Raw genomic sequence first — 14,939 nt, 5'->3', positions numbered from 1 at the left:
GTACATCCGCAACCCGGAGGAAGTATTGCCTCACTCAGCAATTTTAACCCATACCCTGTCTCCAAGTAAGTGGCTCCCTGCTCATTTGCAAGGAAGGGGCAGTGTAGAGTCAACCAGACTGCTGTGGGTCTGGAGTCAGGTGTAGGCCAGACCGGGTAAAGGATGCAGCTGGAACGACTGAGTGAATCCTTTCCCCCAATGGTGGTTCCCTTCCCTAACAAGGGAGAGAGTGAATCAGATGGGGGCTTTCTCCCCCGCACCACCCCCTCCCTGAAACGGTCTCATTGTTAGATTCCGAACTCCACATTTCTGACCGAATACCGATTCTGCCATCTGTCTTGGCGGGATTCAAACCCGGGACTCCCCGGAACCGGGTTGATAGTCCAATCGATCCCCCTGCAATGGCACGTGAACTCGCTGATGGGTCAGCAGGTGGGAGGTGCGGGTGAAGCCCTTCCCGCACTGAGAGCAGGTGAACGGCCTCTCCCCGGTGTGGATCCGCTGGTGGGCCAGCAGGTTCGAGGAATCGCTAAAGGCCTTCCCACACTCGGGGCAGCTGAAGGGCCTCTCCCCCGTGTGGACGCGTCGGTGGCTCCGCAGGTTGGAGGAGCTGGTGAAGCCCTTCCCGCACTGAGAGCAGGTGAACGGCCTCTCCCCCGTGTGGATCTGCTGGTGGGTCAGCAGGGTGGAGGAATTGCTGAAGGCCTTCCCGCACTGAGAGCAGGTAAAGGGCCTCTCCCCCGTGTGGATCCGCTGGTGCCTCATCAGGGAGGAGACTTCGGTAAAGGCCTTCCCACACTCAGGGCAGCTGAAGGGCCTCTCCCCCGTGTGGGCCCGCTGGTGCCTCATCAGGGAGGAGATGTCAGTATAGGCCTTCCCACACTCGGGGCAGCTGAAGGGCCTCTCCCCGGTGTGGACACGCTGGTGTCTCCGCAGGGCGCAGCCGTGGGTAAAGGCCTTCCCACACTCGGGGCAGCTGAAGGGCCTCTCCCCCGTGTGGATACGCTGGTGCTTCTGCAGGGTGGAGACGTCTGTGAAGGCCTTCCCACATTCAGGGCAGCTGAAGGGCTTCTCCCCCGTGTGGATGCGCCGGTGGCTCCGCAGGGCAGAGGAATAACTGAAGGCCTTCCCACACTCGGGGCAGCTGAAGGGCCTCTCCCCCGTGTGGATCTGCTGGTGCCTCATCAGGGAGGAGATGTCGGTAAAGGCCTTCCCGCACTCGGGGCAGCTGAAGGGCCTCTCCCCAGTGTGGGCCCGCCGGTGCCTCATCAGGGAGGAGATGTCGGTATAGGCCTTCCCGCACTCGGGGCAGCTAAAGGGCCTCTCCCCCGTGTGGACACGCTGGTGCCTCATCAGGGAGGAGGAATATCTGAAGGCCTTCCCACAATCTGGACAGCTGAAGGGCCTCTCCCCCGTGTGGTCCCGCTGGTGGGCCAACAGGTGGGAGGAATGTCTGAAGGCCATCCCGCAGTCGGTGCAGGGGAATGGCCTCTCCCCGGTGTGACTGCGCTGATGAGTCTCCAGGGCAGACGGGACACGGAAGCCTTTCCCACAGTCACCACACTTCCACGGTTTCTCCACGGGGCGGGATTCCTCAGGTTTCTCCATAGCCACAGCTTCAGCTGCACACAAACACGTGTAGAGCCCCTCCCTGCCGTGAAGTCCCCTTCCCAGGCCGTATAACTGTTTCAGGCTCCACACACAGTGCGCTGTAACAGAGGGGTCTCTCGTCCAGTCCCACTGATGCTGAAAACGTCCTCAAACAGGAACCAAAAAGTGTAGATCCCTCTCACAGTAATCACAGTCAAAAATAGTTGCGGTCCCAATGGATTCAGAGACTGTCAGACATTGACATCAAAGTGAGGACTGCAGACACTGGAGAGTCAATCAAAAAGCACAGCAGGTCAGGCAGCATTTGGAGAGCAGGAGAGTCAATGTTTCGGGTGTAAGCCCTTCATTCGTTGATTTTGAAACTTCAGTCTTCAGATTTTCAAATACTCTGCAAAAAGGGATTACAAAAGGGATGATCAGTGCAGGGTAGAAATTCTGAACAATCAATTCTACTTTCTGTGGAATATCCTTTCCTTTTGTTATTCCACAAAATTGAAAGCACCATCCCACTCTCCCTTCCCCTCTGTTCTCACTCTGCTCTAACTAATTCCCCTGAAGATTCAGGATCTTACAGGGGCAGAAAAAGCAAAAACATCAAGACTGACATCTCTCTGAATTTTGGATACCTCCACCTGAAAGTTAATATCTTTCACAACACTGGGATCCTGCTGAGAGTGAACAGGTCTGATTTTGGGAAGCAATAAAAGTGTCAATTCAGGGTGAACCTGCAATGCAGCTTCTTGAGGAAGGACCAGACACAAAATGGTTAACGTCCCTGGGAAGGTGGGAGCAAAATGAGACATCAAGGCATTAACACCAACACACTTCAGTCCAACTCTTTTGCTTCCAGTCAGGAGAAAATGAGGACTGCAGATGCTAGAGATCAGAGCTGAAAATCTGTTGCTGGAAAAACACAACAGGTCAGGCAGCATACAAGGAGCAGGAGAATCGACGCTTCGGGCATGAGCCCTTCTTCAGGGCTCACGCCTGGTTCGTCAATTCTCCTGATCCTTGGATGCTGCTTGACCTGCTGCGCTTTTCCAACAACACATTTTCAGCTGCTTCCAGTCAGGGCAAAACATGCTCTGAAAGTCCAGCCTTCACAACCACACTTCTGCTTTCACTGAAGACAATTAGAGTCACACAGCACGGAAACAGAACCTTTGGCCCAACCTGCCCAGATATCCTAAATTAATCTAGTCAAATTTGCCATCACTTGCCCCCTATATGGGCCGGGTGCTGACAGCTGGGACTAAATTGGGTTGGCTCTCTTGTCAGCAAGGACAGAGTTGGACCGAAGGGTCTGTTTCTGTGCTGTACATCTCTATGACTCCAGTCACATTTGCCATCACTTGGCCCTGACCCACCTGAACCCTTCATATTCAGATGCCCATCCAGGAGCCTTTTAACTTGTCATCGTACCAGCACCCACCACTTCCTCTGGCAGCTCACTCCATCGCTCAAGCGACTCCACGTTGAAAGCATCTGGTCTGGTGCACCAGATGACACCAGGATAATCTCAGATCGTTCCAGATCGCATCGATACTCAGTCAGTGACTTTCCCGATCAGGATGTTGTACGTGATCAAACAGGTCAGTGAGTAGGCGATCCCCCACCTCTTAGTTCAAGTATCTCTACGAGAACTCCCTTGCTGGAGGGTCCCTTGAAGACACTTCAACTGGATTTCATTGAGTTGGAGAAATGAGTTGAGTTGCTATAAATATGTTTTGCTTATTGCTGATGTCTTTTCGAAGTGGATTGAAGCCTACCCTCCTCCTAACGCTACTGCTGAGACTGTGATAAAGATTTTGCTTAAGGAAAGAATTCCCCCCTTCAGTATACCTGCATGCATTAGCTCAGACAATGGACCACACTTTGCATGTAATATTAACGGAGAACTCTGTTCCCAGCTTTGTATTTGTCGGGAACTGCACGGTGCTTATCATCCTCAGGTGACCAGCCTTGTTGAATTTTTAACCAGACTCAAGACTAACCTTGCCAAATTAATGGCCGAATCTGGCCTCTCCTGGTTATGTTAATCCCTGTGGCCTTATTCCAGATGTGATCCATGTCTGCGGGCAAGACACGACTGTCTCCAGCTGAGAGTCTCTCTGGTCACCCCCTCCGTACCCCTTGGAACGGTTCGGCTCCCTTCTCAGTCCATGTCCACCACGTGACCGAAGCAATCATTGGTTATGTTCTTGCTCTAACTAGTGTTATGCGTGCCTTTCACTCTCAGGAGCATGCGGCCTACAGCGATGTTCCCTCCGTTTCAGCCTCATCACGGGTAGAGCCCAGTTCGTTGGTGCTCGTCAAGAACTGGACTGGCAAAGGTCTCCAACCTCGTTGGGATGGCCCCTTCCAGGTTCTACTTCCAACCCCTATGGCGGTCACAGTCGCTGGGCACTCAGCTTGGGTCCAACTGCACCGTTGTAAATTGATTGACCGCACCAATCAAAAGGGGGAAAGACGAGGAGAGAATTCTGGAATCCCAACAAAAGGAGTGGACCCTGTCCATTTGGGTTTTTGAATCTTGCTGTTGTTCTAATGTTAATCTTATTACAGATACTTGAACTAAGAGGAGGAACATGTGGGGGATCACTTATCTCCTCACCTTTCTGATCACGTACAACATCCTGATGGGGAAAGCCACTAAGTATGGATGGGACCAGGAATGATCAGAGGTTATCACCACCCATACTGAGGAGATGTCGTCCAGTGCACCGGACCAGACGCCTTTGACGTGTGGAACGTGATGAAGATTGATTATTGTAATGGACTCTTCCATCAGAAAGACCAGATGGTCCATCTGGACAGTAGAAATCAGGGGGAGTTACCATGTCTTTACCGAACCTGTCTTTTTGATCTTACCTGCAGACGCAAGCCTAGTGAGGATAAAAATGATCAACCCCGTCATTATGGTAAATATTTTAAGGACGCCCAGGAACACCATCCCTTTTTGTAGGACGGGCCGATTCGAGAAAAGGGAAGCCTGATAGGGGAAACTCCTCAATCCACAAGGAACTTATTTATACAGGCCCACAGAACGCTCTTCACACCAGAGGCGGTAGTATGTTACTCCTCTCTATCGGGAGATGACTGACTTGCCCCGTCCCCAGTCCCCGAATCCAATCTATTCGTCAGACTCCCTCCTGCCGACCCTCCGCGGTAATTAACTCCCATCCCTGAGCTGACAGGGTCTGCTCCCGTCCTGGATTCACTCCCATTGCTCCAAGTGAACAGATTTTCCCGCCCCACCATTTGCCCAGACGGAGGGATTTTCATTCATTCAGTGTCACTTCCGCGTTGTGACGCCACAATAGGAGCGGGTGGGCGGGGCCAAGCCGGGCGCACGCATTGCGCCTGCGCTGTCCTGTCCTGCACCGTTTGCAACCATCCCTTCGCTTCAGAGAATCCCCACAGTGTGGGAGCAGGCCACTCGGCCCAACGAGTCCACACCTAACCCTCTGAAGGGGAACCCACCCATACTGCTCTACATTACCCTGACAAATACACCTAACCTGCACATCCCTGGGCACTGTGGGTAATTTCGCACGGCCAATCCCAATCAAGGCCAGTGAGCAATGTAGTGATGTGGGAAATGAACATCACAGAATGATGGAGACAAGGAGAGGAAATGTACCAGCAATTAAATCTGGATTGCAAAGATCTAAACCGAAAACAGGGTGTCTGCATGTATGCTGCACTGTTACAAAAGTGAATGAATTGACTGCACACATTGAAGAGAATAATTATGGTCTGAGACTCCTTACAGAGACGTGGCTTCAGGACGACAAGGATTAGTCCTTGAACGTCGAGGGGGGTAGTCAAACGGGAAGCTAGGTGAAGGCAGAGGGTTGGCATTGCAAATCAAAACACTGATCACAGTAATCCGGTGTCAGGTCGGATTTCAGGTCCTGGCTTCTCTGTCCTCTGTTGATCTCCCTGTTCTCAAAGAGCAAGATGTTCAGCTCTGCTGAAGTTTTGATTCCCCAACACCCCACCCCTCAACCCTTTTACACCTTCCAGAACAATACAACATTCAGTCAATCGAAACCCAATCCACTATCTCCCAGCCTGACAACCGACCAGTCACAGAGTGTAGGCGTACCAGGGAATCAAACAAGAAAAGTGAAACAAAAAAAACAGAAATAAATACGTGCTCATGCTTAATGTTTGTCAATAGGAAGTAAACCAGAAATAGGGGTCTCCCAGGATTCTGATAGTGCCCTACTTGAGGAATTCTCTTTCCCTTACATGTAACTGTTCGTACGTAGCTATGATTTACAACAATATTTACACCAACAGAAATAAAGCATCTGTTACCAAATAGACAGAGATACACAGCACGGAAATAAACTTTTTTGCTGTAAGCACACACAAGTCCTTGGGGGTGAATTTGCATTTGCAGAATTATATTTTCAGATAAATTCTATTTTGCTCAAAAATGCACAATCTGCAAGCTGTCAGAACATATTGTATTTTATAAATTCCTACTTTAGAAACAGAACTAGTCAGATTCAAGGTGGGGATAAAGACAGACTCTGACTTTTAACGCATTGTCTGAGCTGAGATTGGATTAGATTCCCTAGAGTACGGAAACAGGCCCTTTGGCCCAACAGGTCCACACTAACCTTCCAAAGAGTAACCCACCAGGCCCCATTCCCCATATTTACCCCCTGACCAATGCATGTAACACACTGGGCAATTTAAGCATGGCCAATTCACCTCACCTGCATATTTTTGGATTGTGGGAGGAAACCGGAGCACCTGGAGAAATCTCATGCAGACACGGGGAGAATGTGCAAACTCCACACAGACTGTGGCGAGTGGCTGGAATTGAACCTGGGTCCCAAGCGCTGTGAGGCAGAATTAAGAACCACTGAGCCACCGTGCCGCCCAGATGTTGTTACCTTTTGTTATAAAACCTTATGTTATTGAGATTTAGATATGAATGGTAGTTGTAACCCACTGTAAAAGATGAGAGGGGTAACAATCCAGATTTGTTCAATATATCATTTCACGAGCAGGCATTGTCATGTTTTTCCATAAATTCTGTGCGTTCTAATCTTATACTCCGCAACCACCTGATGATAGAGCAGTGCTCCGAAAGCTAGTGCTACTTCCAAATAAACCTGTTGGGCTATAACCTGGTGTTATGTGATGTTTAACTTTGTCCAGGTTCAGGTGGATTGACCATGTTCAGTTACCCAGTGTTCAGTGGCTTCGATTGGATTGGCTGTGCTAAATTACCCATGGTGTCCAGGTAGGTGCAAGTTAGAGTGGATTTGCTATGCTAAATTACTCAGTGCCCAGTAACGTGCAGATTAGGTGGGCTAGCCATGGGAAATTCACAGTAATAAAAGCAGGAGTCAACCATTTGGCCCATCCAGCGTGCCCCGTTCTTCATTGTGATCATGGCCGATCTATCCATCGTCTCAGCTCCTCCTAGCAGCATTGCCCCAACTACCCTTAATTCCCTAACCATGCAAAAACCCATTTTGAATATACTTAATGAAGACAATTCCATAGATTCACTATAGTCCAGGAAGAGCAGTAGTCCTCACTTTCTCCTCCTCATCTCTGTCCTAAATCTACTCCCCCTAGTCTTGAGGTCTGGTCTTACCCACCAGCAGAAATGACTGGATAGGGTACGGCTTCATCCCCACAGTGTAATGAATTCCCACTTTCCACCAAAATCTGGGATGTACTCACTCACTTAGTCGCTGTCTCACAAATGCAAGATTTCATTGTAACTTCTTCTGCTCCCAGTAAGGATAAAACATCTTTGAAAGCTGGTCTGAAAGTCCAGTCTTCACAACCACACTTCTGCTTTCGCCAAAGACGATTAGTGTCGTACAGCACAGAAACAGACCCTTTGGTCCAATTCATCTGATCAGATATCCTAAACTAATTTAGTCTCATTTGTCTGCATGTACCCCATATCCCTCCGAACCCTTCCTATTCATATCCCCATCCGGATGCTTTTTAAATGTTGTAATTGTACCAGCCGTCACCACTCCCTCTGGCAGCTCGTTCCATACATGCACCACTCTCTGCGTGAAGTTGCCCCTCAGGTCCCTTTGAAATCATTCCCCTCTCACCTCAAACATATGCCCTCGAGCTTTGGACTCCCTTACCCTGGGGAAAAGACCTTGGGTATTCACCATATCCATGCCTCTTACAAACGTTTATCAGGTCACCCCTCAGACTCTGATGCTTCAGGTGAGGATCTAAAATTTGAATTTAGGGTATTGTCAGACTCAACAAGTATATGTAGATTTTTACTAACCACAAAATGGCTTTTCAATTTAAAATAATACAACAAAATGGCTGAGAATAATGATTGAACTCTGTGAACTTGTCCTGCTGTTTTGCAGAATTAAGCTACAATCCAAAGATAAGAGGACAATGGAGTTTGTTTAAAATGAACACGGACACATTAATTGACCATTTGAACTAACCTTGAGCTGCTACCATGGCATGATGATTTACGTAATTAAGACCCCTTTCCCAGGAAATATCATTGGATTAACCTGCTCTAAATCATGTCACCTTATTACATTTGATTGGTCTTTTCTTGTAATTAAGGCTGTACTGTCTCTTAAAAAAACCTAAATAAATAACGTGTCATTTTCAAATGTAATTGCACAACTTCGCCATGGAACACAGAAGCTTTAATCACTGTGTTGTTGGACAGAATTGGGTCAAGATGCCTTATTAAACTGATAACCTTGCTTTGTACAGACTGCATTTCATTGATTCTTTAGACCAATCGCGAACTAAAAGGCCCCTTAAGAGGGGTCTAGATCTTCACTCTGGATAGCTTGACCTGGCCAATTAACCCTAACCTGCACATTCCTGGGAACTATAGGTAATTTAGCGTGGCCAATCCATTCTAAGCTGCGCATCCCTGGACACTATGTGTAATTTAGCACAGCCAATTTACACAAACCTGCACCTCCCTGGGCACTGAGAGTACTTTAGCATGATCAATCCAACCTAACCTGGACAAAGTAAAAAAAAAATCACACACACCCAGGTTATTGTCCAACAGGTTTATTTGGAAGGACCAGCATTTGGAGTGCTGCTCCTTCATCAGGTGGTTGTGGAGAAGATCATAACGCACAGAATTTATAGAAAAACATTACGGTGTCCTGCCACTGAAATGATATATTGAACAAACCTGGATTGTTAAGCCTTTCAGCTTTCATAGTGGTCTGCAGGTATCATTAATATGTAAATCCCAGAACTTCCTGAAAGACACTTCCTTGAAATAACTTAAGGTTTTATAACAAAAGGTGTCATCTCAGCTCAGACCATGCGTTAAAGGTGTGAGATCAGAGTCTGTCTATATCCCAATCTTGAATCAGACTAGTTCTATTTCCAAGGCAGGAATTTATAAAATATTACCTGGATTGACTGCCTGCATGAACTGCCGAGTCTCACCCACCAGCTGAAATAAATGGATAGGGTTGGGCTTCATCCCACAGTGCAAAGAATTCCCATTTACCACCAAAATCCCAGATGTACTTCCTTACTCAGTTGCTCTCTCACAAATGCAAGACTTGATTACATTCTTCTGCTCCCAATAAGGGCAAAACACTGGGTGCCTCCGAGCAGAGCGCTTTAGGGAACATCTCCGGGACACCCGCACCAATCAACCACACCGCCCCGTGGCCCAACATTTCAACTCCCCCTCCCACTCTGCCGAGGACATGGAGACCCTGGGCCTCCTTCGCTGCCGCTCCCTCACCACCAGACACCTGGAGGAAGAACGCCTCATCTTCCGCCTCGGAACACTTCAATCCCAGGGCATCAATGTGGACTTCAACAGCTTCCTCATTTCCCCTTCCCCCACCTCACCCTAGTTCAAAATTTCCAGCTCAGCACTGTCCCCATGACTTCTCCGGACTTGTCCTACCTGCCTATCTCTTTTTCCACCAAGCCACTCCACCCTCTCCTCCCTGACCTATCACCTTCATCCCCTTCCCCACTCACCTATTGTACTCTATGCTACTTTCTCCCCACCCCCACCCTCCTCTAGCTTATCTCTCCACGCTTCAGGCTCTCTGCCTTTATTCCTAATGAAGTGCTTTTGCCCGAAACGTTGATTTCGCTGCTCCTTGGATGCTGCCTGAACTGCTGTGCCTTTCCAGCACCACTAATCCAGAATCTGGTTTCCAGCATCTGCAGTCATTGTTTTTACATCTTTGAAAGCTGCTCAGAAAGTCCAGTCTTCACAACCACACTTCTGCTTTCACAGCATGGAAGCAGACCTTACGGCCCAACTTGTCTGTGCCGACCACATATCTGAAATTAATCTAGTCCCGTTTGCCAGCACGTAACCCATACAACTCCAAACCATCCCGATGCATTTTAAATATAATCGTATCAGCCTCCACCAACTCTTCTAGCAGTTTGTTTCATATATGCACAACTGTCTCTGTGAAAAAGTTGTCCTTCACGTCCCATTTAAATCATTCCCCTCTCAGCTCAAACAAATGTCCTCTAGCTTTGGACTCCCCTACCCTGGGGAAATTTCTGATGAAGGGCTTTTGCCCGAAACGTCGATTTTCCTGCTCCTCTGATGCTGCCTGACCTGCTGTGCTTTTCCAGCACCACTCTGATCTAAACTCTGGTTTCCAGCATCTGCAGTCCTCCCTTTTGCCTAGGTCGAACCCTCTACCTGTCTACACCTGTGCCCACCTCACCAACCAGCACACCCTTTATCTGCATCGCCCCCTACACCCATCCCCAATCCTGAAGAAGGGTTACACCCGAAACGTTGACTTCTCCACCTCCTGATACTGACTGGCTTGCTGTGTTCTTCCAGCCGCCCGCCTGTGTATTTTGTCAATTGAGACACAGACCTGGAGCACCGTTTCCAGATTCTGTCCCCATCCCGACACACTCCCTTTCCTTTTAGTTGCTGCAAGTCAACAACTGAATCCCAGAATGAAAAAAATAAATGGAAAAGGTGACAAGAGAAGAGAGTGCCGTACTCACAGATAATGGACAGAGGGTGGAATTTGCAGTCTGGGATGAAGCTCAATGTTCATTCAGACACGAGCAGGAGCAGCAGCAGCAGCTTCAGAACCTCATGGTCCAACTTCCGCATTCAGACAATGGGGTGACTTTGATTGGCAGGAGGACCAATGTCCTTCCGGTCCTCCTGTGCTCCCTATTGGTCAATCAAAAGAAGGTCTCGCGTTTTATTTGCCGACAGCGATTCGCATGCGCACCAATTTTTGCTGACACCGGCGAGCATGCGTACTGCGTTGCTGACACCGGCAAACATGCGCAGTATGCTCTTTGAGGCTGCTGCTGTCATTGACAGATTTGAAGTGTCCAAATGCCAACAGGGAAAAAAGGGGTAGAGCCACAATTTTTTTTTCCACCCCCCCCGCACACACACCACACCTCCCCTCCTCCTCACCCCCCCCCACACACCACACCTCCCCTCCTCCTCACCCCCCCCCCACACACCACACCTCCCCTCCTCCTCACCCCCCCCACACACCACACCTCCCCTCCTCCTCACCCCCCCCACACACCACACCTCCCCTCCTCACCCCCCCCCGCACACACACCACACCTCCCCTCCTCCTCACCCCCCCCACACACCACACCTCCCCTCCTCCTCACCCCTCCCCCACACACCACACCTACCCTCCTCCTCACCCCCCCCGCACAAACACCACACCTCCCCTCCTCCTCACCCCCCCCACACACCACACCTCCCCTCCTCCTCACCCCCCCCACACACCACACCTCCCCTCCTCCTCACCCCCCCCCGCACACACCACACCTCCCCTCCTCCTCACCCCCCCCGCGCACACACCACACCTCCCCTCCTCCTCACCCCCCCCGCACACACACCACACCTCCCCTCCTCCACACCCCCCCCCACACACCACACCTCCCCTCCTCCTCACCCCCCCCGCACACACACCACACCTCCCCTCCTCCTCACCCCCCCCGCACACACACCACACCTCCCCTCCTCCTCACCCCCCCCCGCACACACACCACACCTCCCCTCCTCCTCACCCCCCCCCGCACACACACCACACCTCCCCTCCTCCTCACCCCCCCCCGCACACACACCACACCTCCCCTCCTCCTCACCCCCCCCCGCACACACACCACACCTCCCCTCCTCCTCACCCCCCCCCGCACACACACCACACCTCCCCTCCTCCTCACCCCCCCCCGCACACACACCACACCTCCCCTCCTCCTCACCCCCCCCCGCACACACACACCTCCCCTCCTCCTCACCCCCACCCCCACACACCACACCTCCCCTCCTCCTCACCCGCCCACCCCCCGCACACACACCTCCCCTCCTCCTCACTCCCCCGCACACACACCACACCTCCCCTCCTCCTCACCCCCCCCCCCGCACACACGCCACACCTCCCCTCCTCCTCACCCCCCCCCGCACACACACCACACCTCCCCTCCTCCTCACCCCCCCCGCACACACACCACACCTCCCCTCCTCCTCACCCGCCCACCCCCCACACCACACCTCCCCTCCTCCTCACCCCCCCGCACACACCACACCTCCCCTCCTCCTCACCCCCCCCCACACACCACACCTCCCCTCCTCCTCACCCGCCCACCCCCCGCACACACACCTCCCCTCCTCCTCACTCCCCCGCACACACACCACACCTCCCCTCCTCCTCACCCCCCCCGCACACACACCACACCTCCCCTCCTCCTCACCCCCCCCGCACACACACCACACCTCCCCTCCTCCTCACCCCCCCCCGCACACACACCACACCTCCCCTCCTCCTCACCCCCCCCACCCTGTCTTTACTATTGGGTAAAAACAATGACTGCAGATGCTGGAAACCAGATTCTGGATTAGTGGTGCTGGAAGAGCACAGCGGTTCAGGCAGCAGCAGAGGAGCAGTAAAATCGATGTTTTGGGAAAAAGCCCTTCATCAGGAATAAAGGCAGAGAGCCTGAAGCGTGGAGAGACTAGTGAGAGGAGGGTGGGGGAGTGAAGAAAGTAGCATAGAGTACAATAGGCGAGTGGGGGAGGGGATGAAGGTGATAGGTCAAGGCGGAGGGTGGAGTGGATAGGTGGAAAAGAAAATAGAAAGGACAAGTCATGGGGACAGTGCTGAGCTGAAAGTTTGGAACTAGGGTGAGGTGGGGGAAGAGGAAATGAGGAAACTGTTGAAGTCCACATTGATGTCCTGGGGTTGAAGTGTTCCGAGGCAGAAGATGAGGCGTTCTTCCTCCAGGCGTCTGGTGGTGAGGGAGCGGCGGTTGAAATGTTGGGCCATAGGACGGTGTGGTTGATTGGTGCGGGTGTCCCGGAGATGTTCCCTAAAGCGCTCTGGTTGGATGCCTCCAGTCTCCCCAATGTAGAGGAGACCGCATCGGGAGCAACGGATACAATAAAATGATATTGGTGGATGTGCAGGTAAAACTTTGATGGATGTGGAGGGCTCATTTGGGGCCTTGGATGGAGGTGAGGGAGGAGGTGTGGGCACAGGTTTTGCAATTCCTGCGGTGGCAGGGGAAGGTGCCAGGATGGGAGGGTGGGTTGTGGGGGGGCGTGGACCTAACCAAGTAGATACGGAAGGCGGAAAAGGGGTGGGGAGGGAAATATATCCCTGGTGGTGGGGTCTTTTTGGAGGTGGGGGAAATGTCGGCAGACGATTTGGTTTATGCGAAGGTTGGTAGGGTGGAAGGTGAGCACCAGGGGCGTTCTGTCCTTGTTACGGTTGGAGGGGTGGGGTCTGAGGGCAGGAGTGCGGGATGTGGACGAGATGCGTTGGAGGGCACCTTTAACCATGTAGGAAGGGAAATTGCAGTCTCTAAAGAAGGGGGGCATCTGGTGTGTTCTGTGGTGGAACTGGTCCTCCTGGGAGCAGATCCGGCGGAGGCGGAGGAATTGGGAATACGGGATGACATTTTTGCAAGAGGTAGGGTCGGAAGAGGTGTAATCCAGGTAGCTGTGGGAGTCGGTGGGTTTGTAGAAAATGTCGGTGTCAAGTCGGTCATCATTAATGGAGATGGAGAGGTCGAGGAAGGGGAGGGAGGTGTCAGAGATGGTCCAGTTAACTTTAAAGTCATGGTGGAATGTGTTGGTGAAGTTGATGAATTGCTCAACCTCCTCGCGGGAGCACGAGGTGGTGCCAATGCAGTCATCAATGTAGCGGAAGAAGAGGTGGGGAGTGGTGCCGGTGTAATTACAGAAGATCAACTGTTCTACATAGCCAACAAAGAGACAAACATAGCTGGGGCCCATACGTGTGCCCATGGGCTACCCCTTTGGTCTGGAGGAAGTGGGAGGATTCGAAGGAGAAATTGTTAAGGGTTAGGATCAGTTCAGCCAAACGAATGTGTGTGTCAGTGGAAGGGTACTGTTGGGGACGTCTGGAGAGGAAAAAACGGAGGGCTTGGAGGCCCTGGACATTGCGGATGGAAGTGTAGAGGGATTGGATATCCATGGTGAAGATAAGGCGTTGGGGGCCGGGGAAACGGAAGTCTTGGAGGAGGTGGAGGGCGTGGGTGGTGTCTCAAACAGATGTGGGGAGTTCCTGGACTCGGGGGATAGGACAGTGTATAGGTAGGTAGAGATGAGTTCAGTGGGGCAGGAGCATGCTGAGACAATGGGTCGGCCAGGGTGGCCAGGCTTGTGGATCTTGGGAAGGAGGTTGAACCAGGCAGTGCGGGGTTCCCGGACTATGAGGTTGGAAGCTGTGGGTGGGAGATCTCCTGAGGTGATGAGGTTCTGTATGGTCTGGGAGATGATGGGTTGGTGATGGGGGGTTGGGTCATGGTCGAGGGGGCAGTAGGAAGAGGTGTCTTCGAGTTGGCGTTTGGCTTCAGCGGTGTAGAGGTCAGTGCGCGAGACTACCACTGCGCCCCCTTTATCCGCTGGCTTGATGGTGAGGTCGGGATTGGAGCAGAGGGATTGGAGGGCTGCGCGTTGTGAGGGTGAGAGGTTGGAGTGGGGGAGGGGGGGTAGACTGGTTGAGGCGGTTAATGTGCCGGCGGCAGTTGGAAATGAAGAGGTCGAGGGCAGGTAATAGGCCAGCGCGGGGTGTCCAGGTGGATGCAGTGTGTTGGAGGTGGGCGAAGGGGTCCTCGGAAGGTGGGCGGGAGTCCAGATTGTGAAAGTAAGCTCGGAGGCGGAGGAAGTGTTCGACATCACGGCGTGTATTAAATTCATTGATGCGTGGACGGAGGGGGATGAAGATGAGTCCTTTGCTGAGGACTAATCGTTCGTCCTCAGTGAGGGGGAGGTCTGGGGGGATGGTGAAAACGCGGCAGGGCTGGGAGCTGGGATCTGG

The 14,939-nt window shown here is 51.9% G+C and overlaps 1 protein-coding gene across 1 annotated transcript in view; it reads right to left on the bottom strand.

The window, feature by feature from the left end:
* Positions 1–9: 9 nt before the first annotated feature.
* LOC140486833 (uncharacterized) overlaps positions 10–14,939 on the bottom strand; it is a 33,155-nt gene continuing 18,225 nt past the window's right edge. The window contains 1 exon segment of the mRNA XM_072585886.1: positions 10–1,749. Within this exon segment, the coding sequence (XP_072441987.1) occupies positions 349–1,749 (1,401 nt within the window). The 3' untranslated portion in view covers positions 10–348.

This window comes from Chiloscyllium punctatum, chromosome 16 (genome assembly GCF_047496795.1).
Source record: "Chiloscyllium punctatum isolate Juve2018m chromosome 16, sChiPun1.3, whole genome shotgun sequence".
Lineage (NCBI taxonomy): Eukaryota > Metazoa > Chordata > Chondrichthyes > Orectolobiformes > Hemiscylliidae > Chiloscyllium > Chiloscyllium punctatum.
Note: the sequence above shows the minus strand (reverse complement) of the source record. Positions and strands in the feature narration are given on the sequence as shown.